The sequence below is a fragment of the Heliconius melpomene genome, chromosome 2 (assembly GCF_056956725.1).
Source record: "Heliconius melpomene rosina isolate 202511_hmr_F chromosome 2, ASM5695672v1, whole genome shotgun sequence".
Taxonomy (NCBI): domain Eukaryota; kingdom Metazoa; phylum Arthropoda; class Insecta; order Lepidoptera; family Nymphalidae; genus Heliconius; species Heliconius melpomene.
In genome coordinates this window covers 7,432,936-7,457,123 of record NC_140390.1, presented here as the reverse complement: position 1 = coordinate 7,457,123, position 24,188 = coordinate 7,432,936, and the positions used below count along the sequence as shown (strand labels likewise).

At 29.7% G+C, this 24,188-nt stretch overlaps 1 protein-coding gene and 3 long non-coding RNA genes across 5 annotated transcripts in view; 2 read left to right on the top strand and 2 right to left on the bottom strand.

Moving 5' to 3' along the window:
- Positions 1-6,353: 6,353 nt before the first annotated feature.
- Positions 6,354-15,199, bottom strand: LOC146540668 (uncharacterized). The gene is made up of 3 exons (XR_014878781.1): positions 15,032-15,199; positions 14,581-14,705; positions 6,354-6,456 (listed from the first exon to the last, which is right to left on the bottom strand). It is a non-coding gene; the product is annotated as an uncharacterized LOC146540668 (long non-coding RNA).
- LOC146540666 (uncharacterized) overlaps positions 7,385-24,188 on the top strand; it is a 33,658-nt gene continuing 16,854 nt past the window's right edge. Inside the window, exon 1 of the mRNA XM_085198147.1 lies at positions 7,385-7,739. Coding sequence (XP_085054273.1) covers positions 7,564-7,739 — 176 coding nt within the window. The 5' untranslated portion in view covers positions 7,385-7,563. The remainder of the gene's footprint in view (positions 7,740-24,188) is intronic.
- Positions 11,435-12,444, top strand: LOC146540670 (uncharacterized). Its single transcript, XR_014879128.1, has 2 exons — positions 11,435-11,994; positions 12,260-12,444. It is a non-coding gene; the product is annotated as an uncharacterized LOC146540670 (long non-coding RNA).
- Positions 12,410-13,584, bottom strand: LOC146540669 (uncharacterized). Of its 2 annotated transcripts, none has more exons than XR_014879129.1 (3): positions 13,216-13,584; positions 12,874-13,017; positions 12,410-12,715 (listed from the first exon to the last, which is right to left on the bottom strand). It is a non-coding gene; the product is annotated as an uncharacterized LOC146540669 (long non-coding RNA). The 2 variants fall into 2 exon arrangements; XR_014879131.1 differs by having other exon boundaries at positions 12,410-12,672; positions 13,216-13,583.

Below are 24,188 nucleotides of genomic sequence, written 5' to 3'. Positions count from 1 at the left end.
TTAATTTCTTCGCTCTGGTAACAAGGAAAACTGCGTTGAGTATCGCCACTCAAAACCCAATACCTCAAGATTTCGTCGGAAATTAGTAAAAGGAGTGTCTTAACACTAACCTTTGCCTACCCTGCTATATGCGGGATAGAGCGTGAAGCTAAAAATATAATAATTAGTATAACAATAGTATTAGAAATAGATATATTTAAATCAGCAATCCATTTCGAAACATCATTATTCATACCAGCTCTTTTGTGCAAGTATTTTTAGATATATTACGTAGTGTTTCTTTCAAACTTATTCTCTAGTTTCGTCCTTAGTTGTACTTGCCAAGTAATATGGTAAATTGTGGGTACTATTGTTATTTATGATGTTAATATAATTTATATATAGTTGATATTGATTCACTTCTTTTGATTGATTGTTTTTTTTTAGTTTTATATTGTATCCCGCATATTGGGTGGGCAGAGGGAATCTAATTTTAGCGTGATTGAAGTTATTCCACATTTAAGAAAGAAACATTTACGTCCAATTTTCATATATACTGTGTTAAGTGGCGTAGCTCAACGCCGCGCATTGTTTGTCTCAGAGCGAGTAAATGACAATAACAATCTGTGATTTTTAAAATGTAAATATAGATAATTTCAACTAAAAATATCATACATTGAATTTAATCTTAATTAATATCATAATCTTTTAATGCTGCCTCATTAAATACCGCAATGAATTTTTTTTCTTTAATATTTTTGTCTCTTTCAGTTTCACGCATGTATCCCGCATGTAACAAGGTAGACAGAAGGAGCCTAGTATTAAAAAAAACATTGCTTCCCACTTTCCGCCAAATTCTAGAGGCATTGTTTGTTAAGTGGCGGAACTCAGAACCGCTTCCCCTCGACTCTAGAGCGAAGAAAATGAAAATATTAAATATTTCATTTCCATAGGAATCGAACTCATAAACTATGCTTGAACCTACCTGTGGGCCTCCACTGGTCTCTTATGAGTTGTGTTTACCATTTATCGTTTTTAATATTTCATATATATTATAATGAAGACAATATTGTACAATGAATGAAATCTAGATTAAATATTTAATTATATAACACCCAGATATTATGATGATATTTAGTTTTTATCAGTCACACGAAATAAGTCAAAAAGAGTTTATATATATATATATATATATATATATATATATATATATATATATATATATATATATATAGATTGTAGGCAATTATATAATTTTCTTAATATATATGGCGGTACTCAACACCGCGCTTTCCCTTTATCACAGCGAGGAAATAAAAGTATTAAATAATTATTTTTTTCGAGTGAAAATCGAACCTACAGTCGTCGCGTTGACAGTCGACGGCTATTTACAGATTATTGCTAATTTTAAAAATAAATAAATATTATTAAAATATATTTTTGGTGAAAATCACGTAATTTTCACCAAATAAAATATATTTTAATAATGATTTTGTCATTGTTTGAGTTTTATAATGATTATTTGAATATGATAAAACATTATGATGTATAATTTTTTTTTATAATATTGAATAGGCTTGCGTTTTTGATGCGATCTACGATGGTGCACGCTTGCCTAGCAGATAGATACCTATTCAGTCTGTTTTTGAAGACCCTTATATTGTATGTCTTAGGGAATACAGATGCCGGCAATGAGTTCCTATCTCTCGCAGTGCGGATAAAGAATGTAGCTTCAAAGCGTTTCGTTCGTACGGTAGGAATTTCCACCGTGTAACGATGGCGTGAAGCTGTATTCCTAGAAGTTCTAAGGTAAAAAGGGGCTGGGGGATCCAAGCTATGCAAATCAAGAGCAAGTTTATGTTTCAAGTTCAAAGTTTTCTGTTATCAGCACACGTTCATATGATTCATTCAAAAATTTTATAATTGACTAGCGGACCCGGACGCGGCTACGCCTGCTTGAAATATAAGAATATAATTTCTATAGAAATATAATTTCAATCTAGATGAAATGCTAAAAGTGACTATTATATTTATTTTCATAAGGATGAATATCAAAATGACGCGGTAACGAACGCGGTCGCGTAGCGACGACGGTTGTTATTAACATGGCAGAATAAACTGCATGTCAAATTAGAAATTATTTTAATATCCATACCTATATTATAAATTCGAAAGTAACTCTGTCTGTCTGTCTGTCTGTCTGTCTGTCTTTTCCGCAATCAGGGCCAAACCGCTAATTTAATTGTGATAAAATACTCATATAGAGATACTTGAGGGTCCCGGGATGAACATAGGATACTTTTTTTTTCTCATATTTGTAATATTTTCGTTATATACCAATATATTAAAATAATTAATTTGACAAGGAATTTATTCCGCCATGTTAATAACAATCGTCGCTACGCGTTGCTAAGCAACGGCTTGCAAAGTTTGCTGTTTTAAGAAAACGTCACCCACAGTGAGTTTGCTTAATGCATACATGGTGCGCGCCGATATAGATTTATACAAATCTCTTTATACAAATCATTAACAAAAATTAGATGATTTCTATAATTTGATATTCATCCTTATGAAAATAAATATAATAGTCACTTTTAGCATTTCATCTAGATGGAAATTATAATTTACTGTATAACATTCTAATAAATAATTAAGATGTGACTGATTCCAAATGACCTAGCCTTCGGGCGGCATAATATGAGTATGACCGACGCGAACGGGCGGATGACTTTGATGATTTTGTAAATTTTTATAGATTTTCGAATTACTATTATTTTTTATGTAATTATTTGCTGCTTATAATTAATTTATCTCAGTTCGGTTATCTATACCGATGTTATACACTTAAAATATCGTAATTTTAATCATTTGAGATTTTATTTAATATTGTTCGCAAAAATTAATAATTATTTAATATAGAAAAATGTTTAGTACGCGCGCACAGCAAACTTTAGGTTTTTTTTTCTAATATTAAGAATTTCCTTTAGTTACTTTTACTTCTTTGGTTTGTTCATTTCGGTTACTCAGATATTTTTTCTAATAATAAATCTCCACTTATTATTATTTTTTAACTTATTTTAATGATTTAGGCTTATATTTTCGCGGGCGTAGCCGCGTCCGGGCCCACTAGTATTAATATATATGTGTAATGTAATGTTATATAGCCTATAACACTTCTGAAAAATACAGCTTTCATACAAATCAAAAACAAAGTAAATCGATCCAGTAGAGTATTTTAATTTAAAATACAGGTAGCTGTTAGGTATGCATATTATTATAACATAATAATTATTAAATAATATATTTTAATAATGTGTTACGTAACTTTAATAAAAATATTTAATAATTGTATTACGTAGAACTGGTGGTAAATTATTATATTTTCAAGTATTATTTATTATTATTGAGGAAGTGACTGGAAACTCGATAAGCTGTAGGTTCGATTCCCATTCGAGGAAGTAAAGTATTTATTATATTTAGTTCTTCGCTCTGGTGTTGTATTTTCATTTCTTCATACTTTGAGATGCAGTTAAATATTTTTTATGTTTTTATTCCTCATTCACGTTAAATCTAGTAATTTCTTCAATAGAAATAGTTTTAACAGTCTTAGCTTAGAAAGATTTCGATATCCACTATGGGGAATAAATTATTTTGAAATGGATTTTTTTGATACTAAGATCTCACTACCTACCCTGCTCTGCATTACAAAAGGTGAAGCTGACAAATCTACAATTAATAAACTTTACAATCTTTCAACATATTTTTGAGAAGTAAATATCAGTGCTCTTCGAGACTCTAGAGAGGTCGTCTAACCAATCCGTTTTAGGGCACCCCCAAAAAAGTTCATCCAACCTGGTTTTAAGAATTTTTAAGCTATTGTTAAGAGGTCTTTCACTTCCCTTATATTATATTCATTAATTTAAGGGTAGTCCTTTATTTCTTTAGATGCTTAATAATAGATTGTGCCAGATTTTGCCACGAGTGGTTTTGTAGAAAAGTATATTTATAAAAACTTTAGCTTTTTTATTAGGTAATTAACTAGAGATGCCTACGAATTCGCTCGCGATAGTTTTTTTATTTACTTTCGTTTATTTCCCTATTTGATATTTGCAATTATAACAATTTTTTTAATCTACTAATAATGGACTGTTATAACAATGCGATTAATACGGATACACAGTCAGGAAAAGCCACTCGTTTTCTTGTTTTTTCTATTCTTGTTAGAATGCAAACTAAATTAATTTTAATAAAATTTTAATACAAAAGCATTTAATATATATATATATATATATTATTTTATAATATGATAACCTTCGGATAATGTCTTAAAGATATGTATTTTTTTGGGAATACAATAAAACTCACACGTTCAAAAGTTACTTCTAACTGCAGACTTCGATAAATACACAGTAATCTGAATGACGTACAGAAGGATATCTTTTCTTAAAAAAGCCCTTAAGTGCTGTCTAGATAGTGCATATTTTTCTATTTTTTTTAATTATACTAAAAAACAATATTAAATCAGCTTCACGCTGTTTCAAGCAGCACACAGCAGGGTAGGCAGAGGGAACCTATGTTAAGATACTCCGTTCCCCACTTTCCGCTGAATTCTGGAGGCATTGCGTGTTGAGTGGCGGAACTTAACGCCGCTCTTTGCCTCGACACCAGAGTGAAGAAATGAAATAATAAATGTAAATAATAAATGTAATTTCACTTCTTCGAGTGGGGATCGAACCCACAACCGTCGCGTTACAGTCACACCCTTGTGCCGCTGTGCCGCGACAGCCGCAACTATGTGGTCTATTTGATTTCGTTAGTGCACTTCATGATTCATTATTATGCTCCAATATAATCATCAATGAGTCAGATTTTCTTCAAATGGTGAATTACAAGTGATGTTTTATTTTTATACCATAAAACAATGACTTTATTTTTCAATGATGCATAAATATTTATGGAACATTATATTGTTATGTTATTTCTATTATATTTAATACGTTTGTTATATATTAATAATAAAATTATCATCTTCTAAAGATCTCTCTTTCTTATGCAAGAATCAAGAATGTCACAGAGTATTCTGTTTCTAAGTCTATCTCATCTTTGAAACGACCATATCGTAAAAATTATTTTATATTCTCTGCTTTATTTTTTTTTTTTTTTTTAAAAGAAGCAACGCAACGACGAATGCCTTTTGATACTACATGGACATAGCCTTAACCTTCCTACCTTCCATCTTCGTTTGCTATTTCGTTAGCCCTATGCATTTCATGCATTTTCATGTGCGTGAAAATTCCTAACATTTTTTTTTAGTATCACGCTGTATCACCACCAGGATAGCAGTAGGGTGTAGGGATAGTAGTAGGAGGGTGAGCATACAGCAAGGTAGACAGAGGAGACCTAATGTTAAAACACTCCGTGCCCCATTTTCATTTTCATCCGAATTCTGAAGGCATTGCGTGTTGAGTAGCGGAACTCAACGTCGCACTTTTGCCTCGACATCAGAGGTATTTTATTTCTTCGAGTGGGAATCGAATCCACAACCTATCAAGTTTATGGTCACATTTTAAGTTTTTTTTCTGTAACTGTTCCCAGATAACCTTCGCTCTTATTTAAACTAGATTATTATGTCTTTGGTCTTGGTCAATTGCATTAGTTTCAAATAAATTAAATCTATTCTAGGAGTGTTTATTTGATGGCTTCCTTTACTGTCTCAAGTTCTGCACGTGTCGAGATTTTTATGTAGCTTAAAGTACCTACAAATTTTTATTTACTTATATGAATTATTTTTGGTTTTTTATATCTATTATTATCATTTAAAAAAAAAACCCATACACTGAAAAGTAAAGTTTCAGCTAACTCAGTAAAATAGTTATTTTGTAGCTATTTTGTCAAATAAAACACTTTATGACATTTTTATTTATGAACCAATTCTACAGTTAAGACACTCCGTTCTCCACTTTCCGCCGAATTTTTCGAAGCATTGCGTGAGTGGCCAAACTCACTAACCTGCGTCTCGACGACCTCAATAATGATTTCTTATGAGAATTAAAAATTAAATGTAATTAAATAAAACTGTACACAAACGTCCTCTAATCAGTAAGGAACAATAATCATTGAAAATACGTAATTATGACGTCTTTTCGATGATTATTATTGTTTTAGATTTTGTCGACTCTACATCTATAGTATACAATTACTAAGAAACTTCTGTATTTAGAGAAAACATATTATTATTCTCCATGTAAGTCAAACGTCAGTTTGTATCCTATAATTACTTAAATGCAACGACTTTGTAAAGAAATTACTTACGGCTCTTATATTCAATAAGTTAATTGGCGTTATGGCTTATATTATACCAAATAAGAATAACTCACGCAATTGCATCTTAGTTCTGCTTTTTATGGTTCGTATGGGTGTTTGTGTATGTGGAATCTTGGAAGCCCAATTTGATTTTCTTTCCAGTGTTTGATTGAGCTGAAATTGGAATTACGATTTCAGTTCTTATGACAATTCAAATTCAAAATATTCTTTATTAAAATAGACTATTACGAGCACTTTTGAATCGTCGAATGAACATAAAGGCAAAAAGCTACCACCGGTTCGGAAGTTCGGTTCACTCATCATGCAATGTCTCCAGAATTCGGCTGTAAGTGGGGAATGGAAGTGTCTTAACACTAAGTTCCTAGCTTTTCTCTGCCTACTCTGCTACGTGCGCGATTTAATAGTGAAGAATTCGAACTCGTGACCATAATTTTTTATATGTTTATTTTTTGATAATTTTAACTTAGATGTTAAACCTTAAGCAATAACCTAAGATTATATTATCCAAATGTAAGAATTACCTAAAATAAAAGAACTATAAACAAGTATTTCAAAAAGCGTTCTTGTTACTGAATAAGTAATAAAATATTAATAAAAATAACTATACTATTTATCTTTCAATACAAATCGGTGTCGGTGATAGACAAAGTAAGCTAAACAAAGGCTATTAAAATTTATGACGTTCTTCTTTTTGCATTTGCAACAGTTTAACATATCTATTTTTATTATTTCTTCAAAATGACAGCAATATTTCATTAAGATTACCGACATCAACGTAAACCGAAACGTTTCTGGGTCAAAGCCAATACGCGAAAATGATATAATCTCAAGGACAACTTTTGAACGCTACATAAATAAATAATATCAAAAGTTAATTACAACATTATTATAAACAAAGTTGATTGATTACAAAAAAAATTATACAAATTAAATATTATAATTAAAATTTTCTGCAATTAGGCTTAAAATCCCAAATAAACAAGTACAGTGTTCCAGTTCTAAGTTTAAAACTTTGAATTAACGGATGACTTTTAAACTGTAGAGTAAGCTTTACGCGACTGTGGTATAGACGGTGGAGGGGATGCCACGCGTTGCCGCTCGCCGAGAGCTGCTCCACCAGTCAGTTGTCAACCGACAGCGCAACGAGAAAGACGCGGCCGCTAGACCAGCGTGTTCTCAAAACTTCACGCAACTTTGCAGTTGCTTGCGAACTAAGTGTTAGATTGCGTGCAAAGTGCTAGTGTTAGTGATGATATTTGTATGGAACAGTCTGCTTTGTCTCCTGGACGAGCGTTGATGTCAGAGGGGATGGAAGCTAAGGACCGGCTTGTGGAGGAGGTGGTCCTCCTCGTACTGTTTTTGGTGTCCACTGCGGGCAACTCACTCGCCCTGTTGGTGTTTTGCCGACGACCCGGGCTTAGGACTATATCAAATCGGTAAGTTTATGTTACAATCAGGATATACTAATTACAATATTGTATCAAGGTAGACAAGTTATCAAATAATGCAAACTTTGAAAGATCCTTCAAATGCACTATACGTCCACGTACGTATATAATAGATGGCAACATTGAAATCGACCATAAATAAGAGAGAGTGTACCGACAACTCGTATATTTCGAATGCATAAAAAGTTATGCAGCTTGTAAGCGTTGTAACTTAATAACGATATACAGATTTATTATTATTATTTATATACAAAAATGAAAGGAAACTCCAAAGCTAAAATCTCATACAAAAACTAATAATATAAGACATTAAGATATTACTTCTTTAAAGTGAAGAATATAAATATTACGATACGTTTATATGTTTTAAAATTGTCGATTAATGGGTTTTTTTTGCTAGTAACATCCCTAGCATTTGGGTTGTAGCCAAACCTCATATTATTATTAGATCATTAGCGTCGGTCGGTTCGTCTACCTGCTCTCTTTGTGTTTGTTTTACGTTCTTTTGTAATACATGATTTATGTATGCACGAGTAAGTAAGGCGAAGTTATAAATATTACAATTTACATTGTAACTTAAAAAAAATTGCAAATGCTCGACTTATTTCGTCAGAAGCGAGAAGGTCGCGCTCATCGTCCGCTCCATTATAAGATACCAAATAAGTGCCTATTAAAGTAACTGTAATGTTAAATTATATGCTGCAATTTTAACACTTAAAAACTATAGATGTATCAAATTTTAACTTTTATTTTGCAGATTAAAAACTAAATTTAACGAGAAATATACTATAAATTCCTATACATTCCATGTAATACGTCAATAGGATGTTCTTTTTAAAAGATAATCCTCCTAAAGCTTCTAAACTAACAGCTAGAGTGATTCATCAGTTTAACTAATCTTAATCGCTACTATTATCATAAAATTCTCATACATAAAGGATTTATTATAAAATATTCCACAAAGTCTAAAACTACATTATTATTAAATTTTGTTTTCTTTAAAAAAAATAATAAATTAATAGTTCTACTTATTTAAGTAGTCAAAATTCAAATAATAAGTAAAAGAAACACTAACAAAGGATTTCTTGAAGTTTCTATATAATCGGGGAAGTACCTTGTTTTTTATTTTTACGCTTTAAAGTCCATGTAAACAAAGTTACGGTTTGTCGACTAGTATAGATAAAAAAATATTGAATCTGAATTTAAAATATATTCAAGCAAATAAATTTTCCAAGATCACCTTCCATGTCATATATAGATAAATTATAAATTTTAAAGTAGAATATAGAAAATACCTGGCAAATATTCTTAGCCGTTTAACGATTTGCAACATCAATTTATGGTTGTGGCGACCGAAAGATCAGAGGAGTTGGATGTCCCACATAGCGTCCGCTACTCAATTACACGCAGAGAAATAAAACACTCAATTAACTGTACAAAATTGGTTTTTGCAAGTTTCTTAGCTGAAATATTGAGAAAATGGTCACAAAATATTTCTGTTTACGTCCGCATATTGTATTATAGAGTTGTAGACGGAAGAGTGTTCAATCTTCATTGCATGTTTAATGGCGGTACTTAACGCCACGTTTTCCTTTTTACTAGAGCGAGGAGAGAAAAATTAATTAAACGATATAACATTTTATAATATTTGCAGTATAATAACATTGTTTTTCATTTATTATGTTCATTTCAATAATAAATAACTATACCAATAAGTTTTTAAATAACATTTGTTATTTATATTACAATTTATATACTTATCATTATATCTAGTATATTAATATAATATTCATTTAAAAACAGTTCAGTGTAATTTCTTCGAAAAAATCGACTACTAGGTATAAAACTACGAGGTATAAATATTACATATATTTTCTTTTATTTTTTTTTAACTAGATAATAGAAACGTCTTTACTATATATAGACTCTACTTTGTATAAGAATCTAAATCTTATTTACAATAACATCAATCGATCCATAATCAACAAGACGGCAGTAAGCGATCTTGAATGGCTATCGGTGTGGAAAATAACTTCGAAGAGGCCTTTACCCCGCATTTATATATTAATAATAAATTATATTATAATAACACAGCTTCACGCTTTATCCCTCATATAACAGGGTAGGAAAGGGAAACTAGTGTTAAGACATTTCGTCGTCCCGCCTTGGTACCAGAGCGAAGAATTGAAAATATCAATAAATAAAAATTCATTCCCCCGAGCGGGAATCGAATCCACAACCATCATGCTTACACCCTGCGCCATTACGGGTGTCAATTTTTATGTTATGCAAATGAAAACAAGTAATTATTAAAACGTTTAAATATTTAAAATCAAAGGTAGCCTATTCGATTTCTGCGCAAAGAATAATTTAGTTAACACTCCTTCTTATCTGATAAGAGAGAAATGTAGAGAAATTAAGTGAAAGTATACAACATAAAATAAATATATGTATATATTATGTGTTTCTATTCCCAAAGTAATTGCCCCGATGACATAATATTATCATATAATGAATATATGTAATAAGCATTGTTATTTTTCTTTCTATGTCACAGGTCTTTGAACTTTTGATTAAGTATTTAAATGTTCAATTTTGTTTCGTTTATTAGACGTGGTCGTGGTGCAGTGGGGACGGGTCAGGCTATCGCAGTGGTTGTGAGTTCAAATATCACTTCAAAAAATGTTTATACTCATTTATGACGTCACTGTTCATTAGATACACGTCCAATAGTTCGCTTACAGACTTGTTATTTTTAAATTTCCTTCAAATGAATCATAAAGTACTTGAATTTCAACAAAAAATGGAATATCCGCTTATATACCTTGAAATATTAATTTAATTTGTAGAAAACGAAACGTATTAAAATAACAGTGCCATACAGATAACGTTATATCATAATAATTTTCAATTAAAAACAATAAATTACAAGATTTAAAACAATAAAGTACTATACAAATCAATTTACTATGTAATAAATTATCGTTGCCATTAAAAACATAACTTGTTACTATATCTGTAAACATACTTTACCGCTTTTAAAAAGATAATTTATCCTCAACATGAGGCCAGTCGTGGCGCAGGGGCGCGAAGTGTGGGTTCGATCCCTATTCGATGAAATTAAATATTTATTCAAATTTATATTTCTATTTCTTCACGCTAGTGTCGAGGCAAAAGCGCGGCGTTGAGTTTCGCCACCCAACAGCAATGCCTCCAGAATTCGGGGGAAAGTGGGTAACAGACACTAGGTTCCCTGTGTGCGGGATAGAGCGTGAAGCTGATTTTTCTTTATTTATCCTCAACATGACTCAGTCCTGTCCCTAGTAGTAACACGGCAATTGACGACAGCCGTGGGTAGACGATTTTCGATTTCATCCGGCCCCATCAAACAATTGATATAAATAGCACAGTAATTAATCGTTTAGATGAGGGCGTGCCAAGTTTTTAAATGAATTTTAATTCTCGGTTAATATGTCTTTCGAATCATTTTTTTTTATTGAAAAAGCGCCATTTTTTGTCAGCCATAGATACTAGCGATGAGATGAGATTAGCTTTTTTAAAAATATATTAATTCAAATCTAACTTTAATGTAAAAAAATAAAAAAAATATAATACATATTATGTCAAAACAATTAAAAGTTATATATAAATATTCTATAACCTACGTCATACTCTATCGCCCGAAATTAATAATGTATCTCCGATCTCCAGTTAACGTCCATCTTGGAATGTTCGACATATCTATCCAATCTCTAACCTGCATGCCAATAACCATTCCGGATAATGTCAACTTATCATCAAAAGTGGATTGCAGGGCCCTCCCTGCGGTAACGATAGTTTCGTTTTACGTATCTTTTTTTAATTAACAAAATCCTAATATATATGCTAAATTAAATTTAAAATTAATTATTATTACTTATAAAAGTCCTATAAAAACTATTTTTAATAAAATAATAAATCTTTAAGTCCCAAAATATTAAAAAAGAATAAAAATTAATAATATTAAAACACTTTTTAAAACTTAATGCAATATGCTTAGGTGCGTACAATGGAACTTGAACATGTCATTTTGACAGCATATGTTTTTATAATATAATAATTAATTGTTAGTTTTAAGATACTTTATTCCTAACCCATTTTCATGTATAAATTATTAAACATAACTTGAAACGCCATAAAATTACAACTAAACTGAACTAAAGATAATTATTTTAATTTCATTAATGGAGTCCGGCATAGTAAGGTAAGTATCGTATGTATTCATAATTTTGTTTATTAAGTTTAAATATACATGCAAAAAATTATATAAAGGCGTTAGCCTCTAAATAATTTTTGAATTCATTATAATATTAATATCGCTTTGCTTGGCTATTTCAATTTCATATTGTTTATTGCTACATTGGATAACAAAGAATAAAATTTGAGATTAAGTGCAAGATTATTATTTTAACTTATATTGATGAATGCTTTATTGAACAATGAACTAATAAATATTTTATTTTTTTCAGTAAAAACAAAACAGTGATTGCAAGAAATTCACTAAATATTTTGTAGCTTATAAGAAATGTATGGAGAATAAAGCTGATAAAATTACTAAACATGGAGCAAGCTAGAATTAAGAAATAAAAAATATTTATATAAAGAGACAAATAAAAAAATAGGTTACATTTTTTTAATAATAAAAAAATTACAATACAATGTGTGTTTTCCTTATTCACCCCCAAGAACAAGTAAAACTATGATTAACTAACAATCTTCTCGCTTAAGTAATTAATAAATATAAAATATTTGAATAATTATTCATCTTATAAAACAATTATTTACGTCCTTTCTGTGATATCTTATATTGCAGCGCTGTCCTCATTATCTATCATGTCATGAAGGTATTTCCATTCCTGGTACTTCCTCCAAATTAAGATCTCTGCAAATGGAGTGCCATAATATGAAATTATCTTGCAAATGTTCTAAAAATATAAAATTTCTATATTAGGTATATAATTCATGAATATTAATAAGTTTAATACTATTTACACATCATACTAATAAATTATAATAAGATTTTTTTTTATATGGTCCGTCCCCTTTTTTCCATACCATAGGTAATATTAGGTTAACATAATACCTTTCTATTATGTTCCTGGTTTAATATATGCTTGCTTGCAGCTTTGCTTTAGTACTTGGATTAAGAACTTGTGTTAATAAATATGGTCTATTTGGTACTTTACTTCCATTGATTACCATAATGTCTTGCATCACATTTTGCTGCCTATAATAAAATATAAAATATTATTTTACAAATATATGACATAGTAATTTGGAAAATCAGCAACTGAAATTAATAAGCCCAGAGCTCAAATTAAGAAATGAAATGGTAATTAGTAACTAAGATTAAGTATACAAAAAAAAGTTTCCATAATTTGCCTGCTTTTGTAAAGAAAACTTTATATAACTTAATAATACTCACATGGCGATTAAACACATAAGTGTTCGAGTGCAATCAATTGCAGCAATAACTCCAGGAAAGGCACCAACTTGATAGAAGTTTTTAGCACTCTCTTGATATATTTTTATATGCTCACTGCATATATTTGTAATTGCTGACACTGACTACATAACACTATCATTACTATCACTCGAAGAAATGTCACTCCACATATTTATTTACTTTAAAAATCAAATATAATATAAATGCAATTTTGCAATCCGGGGATATGATAAAGTAAACCCCAAAATATGTCGGATCGCAATTAGCTGTCATTTTTGCTATCCAACGTAATGTCAAAATGGACAGATCGTTTATTGGCACGCACAAGCTGTAACTTTCATACAAAGTTCCCTCTTCATCTCCAGTCAGTCCTCCCAACGATAGATTGAAGTTAAAGATTGAAAATGAAGTACTTCGATAGGTTATTGGCAAGCTAAACTCAAAAAATAGATTGATATTTTAATCTATGGTAGCAATTTATGGATTAGGATCGATTATTAACATTGGGCGTAAATCAATAGCAATAAATTCAATAATAAAATAAAATCATTCATATATTTGTATCATAGTGCTTCTATTTTTATCACAATTGACACAGCATTCTTGAAATGACTATACATTTATCAGTAAATTTATCTAAATATTTATTTTTCTAAGAAAGTGCACAGAAGCGGACTAAATACACAAGGCGAATTCTTAATAACTTTATTAAAGCCTGAGATTACTTTATATTATTTGTATTCTTGAGAAAGGTCGCACCAGCTGTTTAATCGAACAAAAAATATTGAAATGGAAAAAGTAGTCATAGTTTATTATAATGTTATACTTTATAAAAAAAATTAAAAAAAATATTCCGCCACTCAACACGCAAAGTGTTGATTTTGAGAAAAAACAGTGTTTTAACACTATATTTTCTATGAGTGTACGTTTGAGCTATTACATAATATTTATAGTAAAATTGCACCATTATTTATGTATTATTATTTTTAATAATACCTAATCTATGTAGATACCAGGTATACTACCTAGTAGAATTATAAAGTAGCCTTTGTAAGAAAAGTGAGTATAATATTGAATTACTCTTTTACGATTTATATTTTAGTAAATTGGTAAAATATTTTAGTAAAAAAAAACAGTTTGGTATAACCAATTGAATAAATTGGTAAAATATTTTGATTACAACAACTTACCTAGCCACAACTAACAATTACTTCGAGTAATAAAACTCAAACTTGGCCAATTGTTAACTCCAGCGTTGTTCAAGCAATTATTTAGTAACTACAATGACCCGTTTATCTCTTGCTAAATATTATTTTTTAATTTGTACAAAATTACGATACTTACGTTTCATAATTAGTGTTTAATCACGTCGGGTAGACGTAGGAATGTGCTTTTTATTGTAAAATTGATAATCTTATCTCGTTGAAGAATATTTGTTATTGCTTAGAATTCCAGTCGACGAAATTAGTCTGTAAATTTCACGTTTTGTTAGTATATAGGTACCTAGCTACTAATCTTTTTTATCTTTTCAATAAATTAAAGTACGGGATTAACGTTTTTGGCATTAATTAGAAAAAAATGTGCTAGTTTTATATTTCTTTGTTTATTTTTATTTGTTTTAGTTTTCATCAAATATACAAATATTTCAAGTTTTCCTGTAACCAAAGTAATCATTTTGGTTCTTTTTGGATTTTATTGTACAATTCATTTCGGTTCAATTCCGGTTACACTTTATTATTTATATGACGTTAAACTATGCTTACTAATTATAATCAAAAATAAAATGAAAACTTACGACGTTATAAAAAAACCATATTTCATATAGTTAATGGAATAACCCACTATATGAGCACTTCACGATGTCATGGCTCCAAGTTAATCCTTGTTTATCAGCCAACCTCACCTTCTTGTAAACACCGTCAGCCTTTCTAGAAAATAGTTGAACTAGTTTGTATGTAGAAACTATTCTTTGAGAACGCTACGAAGTAATTGTGTTGTTTTATTAATGGATATTGAGGAAACAATTAAATTTAAAATTGTATTGTGAAGATTAAGTTTTAATTTAATTTCTTTGTTCTGAAACTTAATTTCTTATTTTATTAACCAGCTTCATCATTCTTCAATTAGCAATGTAGGCAGAGGGAATCTAGTGTTAAGACACTCCGTTCCCCATTTTCCTCCAAATTTCTCGTATTTCGTGTTAAGTGGCCCAATTCAACGCCGGGTGTTTGCATTGGTGCCAGAGGTGGCTTATAAATAAAAAATCATTTCTACGAAGGGGTTCGAACTCACAACCCTCGCGTTACAGCCACACCTTCGTATTTTATTTTATTATTTTTTTAATATAATTTTTACTCAAACAATACTTTATTGTAATTTTAACGAGCAATATTATAAATTTACAAAAGGAAGAAGTAACAAATAACTCTGTTAATCTTGACATACAAACTCAAGTGCCATTTTTACCTCTTTCTCCATTTTTATAATAAATTAATATACGAAATGTAAATTAATTGATAAGCGTGAGGAGATCAAGGTTCAAGCGTTAATAAAATTATTATGTATTTTTTTTAATATAGGTAAGTAAATTGTGTTTGACTATAAATATAAGTGACATTGTTATAAAATTAAAAAATAAATTAAATATATATATAATATTAGTCAATATAAATGAAATCAAAACGAAGCTATTAAACATATTTAAATATTAGAGTAAGTTTTAAAATGTTTTTCTTTAATTAATGCAATAATAATTCTAATGTAAATCAACATTAATATTTTACAAAGTTAAAGATATCACGACATTACCACATCGATTAACTTCTAACCCTGGCATATTAGTTTTGGACTCTAAACATGTTTATCTGTCTTAATATGAATTTAATCGATTTGAAATGTTTATTTAAGTTCTCATTGAAACAGATTTTCTTGTCTTAAAATAGATATATAATTAGGTATAGTAAATTTATTATATATAAAACTAATAGTCTTAATGGAATGAAATTCCTACTATTCTATCTACAATAACTACATTTTACTAGATTACAAATACCATTACTTACGTGGACAATACTTATATATTACTTATATTATTTATTATTGCAGTTCCAGTTTTCAACTAAACAATAAAATAGATATATAGTTTCTGAATCTATTATAATAAAAGAAACATATTTAAACATGACGGATATTAATTATAACACGTGCATTGGTATTTGAAAAGAATAATATATTATGTCTGCATACCGCACAGAGAAAGTTATTTCACAGATAAAATAACGTCGCGAGCACCAGTTTGGCGCGAAAATTTTCCACCCGATGTCAAACGAGTTGAGGTCGACCCGAATTGGGGCGACAGATTAAATAGTAATTATACAATTAATTTTATACAGATAATAATAGAAGCATGGCGTTGGTGTAAATACTTTTTTTTAAATATTTTTTTATTTATCTATTTCAATTTTTTAAATAAAAACTGTTATTATTGACAACAAAATTATTCAAATATAATAACATTATAGGTATTTTTGTACTACGGTATTAAAAATTTGATAGACATAAAAACTCCTTGACATAGACGCTTCACAGACAGACCGTACTGAATAGTGAATAGTATTTATTTAAACTATGTCAAGAGCTATCATATCGCTAGATAATTTGAAATATAGGCAATTAGTTCACTAAAATATTTCGTTAATGTTTGAACTTCAATTATATTTAGGAATGAGATGTTAAGAGACGACGATAAATATAATAAATTATTAATTAAAATTACTTATTTAAATACTTACTTAACAATTTATTAATAGTCAAGTTCATGGAAAATTTTATTCGAAAAACAACAATGACTTTTTACAATTTGACGTTTAATATACTCGTATGTTAGTTAACTTCATTGTATGGTAATACATCTATGATTGATAAAAAAAACAAACTTCAATAGATAATATTTTATAATATTTATTTTTATTTCACATAAAATATTTCACTTTTACTAAATCATTTTGTCATTATTAATTAATTACGTCGTATATCTAAGTAGCTCATTGCTGTAAAGTTGCCTTGCATAATAATGTTTTATAATTAAAGTAATTGCTTATAATGTTAGTTTAAATAGTAAGATGTTAATTTTCATTCCCTTTCACGATCAACATTACACTACGTTTTCTAAAATTAATTCAATGGCTACATGACCTTTGGACATTTAATATAAAAAAGAAAGGAAAAAATCGCGCATATATAATTTAAAAGCCTTGATATATTATAAAATATTGTTTGCTTAAAAATCTTATTAGTAATAGAGAGAACATAATAAAGAATTTCCTTTCTGTTTCGAATACCACATATTTCTAAGTTAAAAATGTATGAAACATCTGGTTACACAATACCTCGGTACATCACTATATCAATAAAACTCAAAAGCATTCCAATGCAAAGATGAGGCTGCCGATCATTTATCATTTACACGCGGCATTAACGTGTTTTAAATATATACCTGTTCTAAATAAAAATTTTAAAGTGTACGAGAATAATTAATTTTATTAAAAAAAGCTGTTTTTTTGCAGCTTCACGCTAAGTATATCCCGTACATAGTAAAATAAGCAAAGCGAACCTATTGATAAAACACAAGTTAATGACACATTACGTGCTTAAATAATGAATTCCCCCGAATGAGGATTGAACTTACAACCGACGCGCTTATAATCAACGTGCCACTGCACCAAGACGGCCTTATTTTTTTGTTTGTTTTTTTTTGTCTAAATTATAGTAACTGCAATATAAATAGCGGGTCTTAGCCAAAACACGAGGCCGTAGATCTAAAGCGAGTGACTCATCTCAACGTGGCCGTGGGCGCGGGCTGACGATCGTTAATAAATTAATTTAATAGATCAGTATATTATTATTATATTATAATAGATTAATGACAATTGAACTTGTTTTTGCCTATTTCTATAAAGAATATTAATGTTAAAATTATATTTATTAGATATATCCATGTAGGTTTGTCTTGGATATTGCGAAGCTATAATTTACAATGCTATCTCAAGTATAATAATGTTATTATTTCCAATAAATAGATTGAAATATAATAAATAAATAAAATAAAAATATAAGTAATACATAACTAAGGCGTATTGACGACGTAACTTTATATCCATATAACTGATTGCCGCAATTTATACATATGTCGGCATCGAACTTGGTACCTTTGCCTAAGATATTGCTAGTATTGGGCAATGACAGCCATGACTTTTAAAAAAAAGCACACATTTAAAATACGGCTTGCAGTTACAAGGTAAGATTTCTGAGTTTATTTGTGATACTATGGATTGCAAATCATGTAATATAAGTCGTATTTGGCCAAGTCTCTTCTTTAAAATGAATAGAAAAACAAAAATAAATAGTAAAAATTAAATATGAGAAGGAAATTACGCTTTTAATATGAATATAAAAAAAAATATATTTGTGTTAATTAATATATTTTTTTGTATTACCACAGACAACGTAAAGTACAAATAAATATTGAATACAGATTATAAAATAGTTGGCATTAGCTGGCAACATTTTTTTTATTTATCTATGACAAGTTCCGCTAGATTGATAAATGATGCTAACTTTCTTAGAAATGCTATGCAACTTTCATGCCGCGCGCTTTGCTTGAAAGCACGCGTTTATCACTCTCGGTAAGACATTTGAGATATTAGTCTACTTTTTTTTGCTTCTCACTCGCAAATACTCAAAAAGATTTTAGATATACTTCATTTACTATAAAAGATAGAGTTTGGGCACAAATTTAACGAACGAATCGAACGAATTTAATGTTCGAACGAATGAGTGATGAAAGAATGGCAAAAAAGATGTATGACGGAAACGTGAGCGGTAAGAGAGGTAGAGGGAGACCTCGGTTGACTTTCGAAAACACAATGTGAAAAATACTGGAGGAAGGTCACGTAAAAAGCATGAGGACCCATGTATCATGTATGAAGATGTTGATGACAGTGGACGAGGCGAAAGAGATCCTCTCTGACTGTCTTAAAACCTCAGTTTTTGTATACATTTATTTATTTAATTGTGATGACGTAAATGAATGACATAAATTACAAGCTTAGAGTAGAAATATTAAGTCTAACCGTTAGGTACTAGTTTAATTGCCGTAAAGATATTATCATTTTTAATTACGTTGACACTTATTAATTAATATTTTAATTACAATAAAAAAAACACTTTTATCCGCATAATAAAAGTTGTTAATTTAGGTAGGTACTTGCAAAACCTGTTTGTTATCTCTATAGATTTGGGAAATATTTATAAATTCTATATCATGTTAATAATTTTAGAAATCGAAAATTTATAATATAACAATCAATCAATATAGATTTCAAATTAAAGGAATAAAATATTTATATCACTTTCACACTTCTGTCCTTCCATATCCCGTTTTTAACAGGGTAGGCAGAGAGAGCTTAGTGTTAAGACACTCCGCTGCCCACTTCCCGCCGATTCTGGAGACAGGAAGTTAAGTGGCGGAACTCAACGCCGCGCTTTGTCTCGATACCAGAGCGAAGTAATATATTTTTTTAATATTTCATTTCCTCGAGTGGGAATCGAATCTACAACCTGTTTACAGTCACACGCGTGTGCCCTTGCGCTACGACTGGCCTCCCTTGGACACGTTATTTTATATAACACTTTATAATTAATAAAAAAAAGCCGATATATTAGTATTTAAAGTGAAGCAATTGATCACATTTAATGTTTTCGTGTGTGATTACCTAACTCATGGAAGCTGGATGGTCCTTTAACCCCCCAAAAATTTTACTAATCAAATTTTATCCTGAAAAATAAAAAAATGACTCCCCAATATATCAGCCCCAAGAAATATCTCTAGATACGACCAAACTTAGTAATAAATATTTTAAACCCAAAAATAATAATAATATCGGAAGTTATAATAATTGTTGTATATTTAAGAAATAACAATATCCTGTTAAAACTTGACGCATCATTAAATATTTATTTCGCAAAGGTTATCTCTGTTGTATTGAATATTTTTGTCGTAATTTGCATTTGAAAACAGCGGAAGCGAGTTAGGCGATTTGATCTTGACTCCGTCTTGCACTTTTAACCTGATGGGGATCTCTGAAAATTGATTTTTTTTTAGGTTCACGCTCTATCCCGCATATACAAGAGTAGGTAGAGACATTCGGTAGGTAAGACATTCCGTTACTAATTTTCCGCTTATTTTTTTAAAACTACATATTTGAGCATTGGGACTCAATGCTTAATCTTGTTACCAGAGCGAGAAAATGAGAATAATTGATTTCTTCAAGTGAGAATCGAACCCACAAGCGAAATGTTTACAATGAGGCTAAATACCGCTGCGTCATAACTACCTACACTATAAGTTAACTTTATAAGTTATCGTCAATTTGGATAACGGAATATTTTGACACTTATTTGTCACCCTCTATGAAAAGAGATGCAAAAAAACACTACGTAAATTCGTATAGCATGGTGAAAAAAAAGAAACACTAATTTATGCACTCTCTTCACAATTTCAAAGGCGATGGGTGAAAACATGTCAAACTAATTTTAACGCCACGGTTAACAGTAATTTACATACAATTAATATTAAATATATTTTTATGAATATAAATATGAAAGGTAACTCGATAAAGGACAAAGTGAGTTTAAACTGTAAATATTAATTGATTTACAATCTCCTTTTTGTTTTATTGTTAATAAAATAAATTTACTCTGGCTGGCTGGTGGCCTTCCGGTAAAGGTTATGAGGAAAAATAAATATAAAAAAAAATAAATTGGCTTAACGCTGTTTCCCGCACACAGAAGAGTAAACAGAGGGAACTTAGTGTTAAGACACTCCGTTCCTCACTTTCCGCTGAATTTTTAGAGGCATTGAGTGGCGAATAAATGAAAATATTAATAAATAATAATTCAATCCCTCGAGTGAGAATCGAACCTGCAAACATCGCGTTACAGTTATACCGTGCGTGCCCCTGGGCTACGAGGACCTCTCTGGGCCACGATGCCCTCAAAATAAACTTACTGGGTCAAAATTACTAAATCATAAAACAATAGGTGTTTTTACATATAATGACATTTACATATATATATGTAATTTATATATGTGCAACAAGATTAACATAAAAAGAGCATAATTAGAGTTGAATTATAAAATTATATTAAAAAAAAAATCTTTTGTTGTTTATTTTAAAATAGCAGAGTTTCATACTTTTTCACGTAAAACACAGAGAATAGAGGGAGGTCAGTGTTAAAACATTCCATTTCCCTCTTTCTGTTCAAATATTCTAATTAACTATTAAATCTTATTATCTGGACGAGAAAATAAAAATATTCAATCTCTTGAACATGAATTGAACCAAGAACCGTCGTTGTTTAATTATAACTTTATTTATATATAAATATAAATAGAAAATTATTACAAAAAAAAAACAATTTGTCATACAGTATGCAAATACTATATACCCATGAGGACAACACCTCGCGCACTCTTGCCAAATTTTACTTGGCACTGTCGCTTCGTATAGAAAATGAACGTGAAATACAAAAAGAAAATTATTGAAAATTTATGTATTTATAATTATGAATGAACTGTTGTTGTTATAATAAATTTTAAAGACGACAACTTGATAATTTATAATACTTATCTACTAGCTTTTCATTATATCTTATTTACTAAGACATGAATAAATGATATCTTTACGTCTGTGAAATAATCTTTTACGTAATCTTTTTGTTTGTCATTTAAAACCGTTGGGGCTGATTGGGGCCATTCGTAACGTAACGCGACAGGTTATGGGTTCGTATTCCACTTGTGGAAATTAAATATTTAATTTTTTCATTTTCTTCGCTCTGGTGTCCAAGGCAAAGGTCGCAACACACAATGCCTCTAGAATTTGGAGGGAAATGGGGAAGAGAGTGTCTTAACACTAGGCTCTCTCTAATTACCTAGTTGCTTGAAGCAGATTTTTTATAAAAAAAATGTAGAGTTAAAAAGTTAATATGCAAAACCAATATAAACCCATACAAATCTTAAAATAAAAAGAAATAAATCAAAAGTAATATAAGTTATACCTTGTATAATTGTTAAGGTAACAGTGACCATGAATTGCGGTAACGTAGGAAGTTTGTAATTATCTACAGACAATTTCATTATTCGCCATGCCGATTGCGTAAAATGACTCTGAGGCACGAGTAGAGTTATTTATTAGTTAGTTTTATTTATTTTTCCATATATTTCTAGATTTATTGGCTTAAAATCTGAAGTATCTAGTAGAAAATCAAGGAAATACTGAATTCTCTATTTTTTGTTTCTCTTTTTGAAAGAAGTATTGATGCCATTGGAGGTTGATGGTAGTGGGTTCGATTATCAATGTGAAAATGAAATTCAGTTGAGTTTCGCCAGCGGAGAGCAAAAAATAATGTCTTAATATTAAGTTATTTTTATATATATTTAAATTACTATAAATATATATTATATATGTATATAAACTGTATAATGAATTTTAGTTATATTTTTTTATATGAATTAAAAAAAATGTAGTTTATCCAGTCTAACTCGTTACAACCAGTATAGTTATTGTTTAAAATAATAATTTTGAATAATTATATTATAATGTTCATATTTAAACCGTAAATAAACTTTGAACTTCGCTTAAATATTCTAATAGCCTATTTAAATATAAATAATAGTAATTTTATATTTATATTAAGTAGATGATTAAAATTTGCGTATATTAATGTAAAAAATATTTGCGTTGCCAATTTGAGATTTTATAATTTTAATTTTACTAGTTTCTGTCTCCAGCTTCGCATGTGTGGTCAAAATATGTGTAGTTATAATAAAAAAAATAATTACATAGAAATTATTAAAGTGACCTATAATATAGCCTAATAGACAATAAAATTAGCCTTGAAAAGTGGAACTTTTTAACATAAAAATCAATTTTTAATTTAAGAATAGTTCCTGAGATTAGCACGTTCAACAAAACAAACTTCGGCTTTATAACATAGTATAGAAGTATAGATATTTTTAATACATATTTTTTTATTTTTACTTTGAATAGGAGTCGAATTGTAATTAACAATAATTATATTTAAATAATATAAACATTTATTTTAAAATAACCCAATATTTTTCTGTTATCTAAAGTAAATACCATTAACGTTTGATAAATAATGAATTTCACAATATTTTTGGCAATAGAAATCATTTTTAAAGACGTCAGTAGATATATCATATACACGTGTAATGGAGTACTTCAAATCTAACATTATATCTTAGATATAAACATTATATACTAAAGACCAAAATAATTTGCTATTATAATTTATCTGTCTGTCCATCAAAACTAGCACATTTGAAGATGCTGTCTTCCTTCAGTATTAAATTGAGGGTGTTGGCGTATAAGCACAGTGTTCAATTGTAAACATGACAGGTCATGGGTTCAGTTCCCACTCAAGCTCATTTCCTTTGTTTCTGGAACTCAAATGGGGAACGGAAATGTCTCAGTGAGAACGGAGTTTTTTAACACTAGGTTCCCATGTTTCCTCCATCTACCCAGCTATGAGCGAGATACTAAATAAAAAGCGGGAATCTAAAAAAGACTTAACAATTTAACGGAAAGTTTGGAACGGAATGTCTTAACAAACCCGTAGGTTCCCTCTATCTAGAGTGAAACTGTTTTCGTGTAAAAAGGAACCTTGATTTTGCAGTCAGATTTGCTAACCTCTAAATAAAATGTCTCCCTCCATATATTACCTATTGCTGAACAGAACCCATACCCAACAATTTAATCAAATGGAATAAATCGTAATACTGCAAGACAAATACCAGAATGGCGAGCGGCGAGACGCGTCCGCTCGTTCATTTTAATAATGCTCTAAGACTTTTCCTTTAACTAACAAGT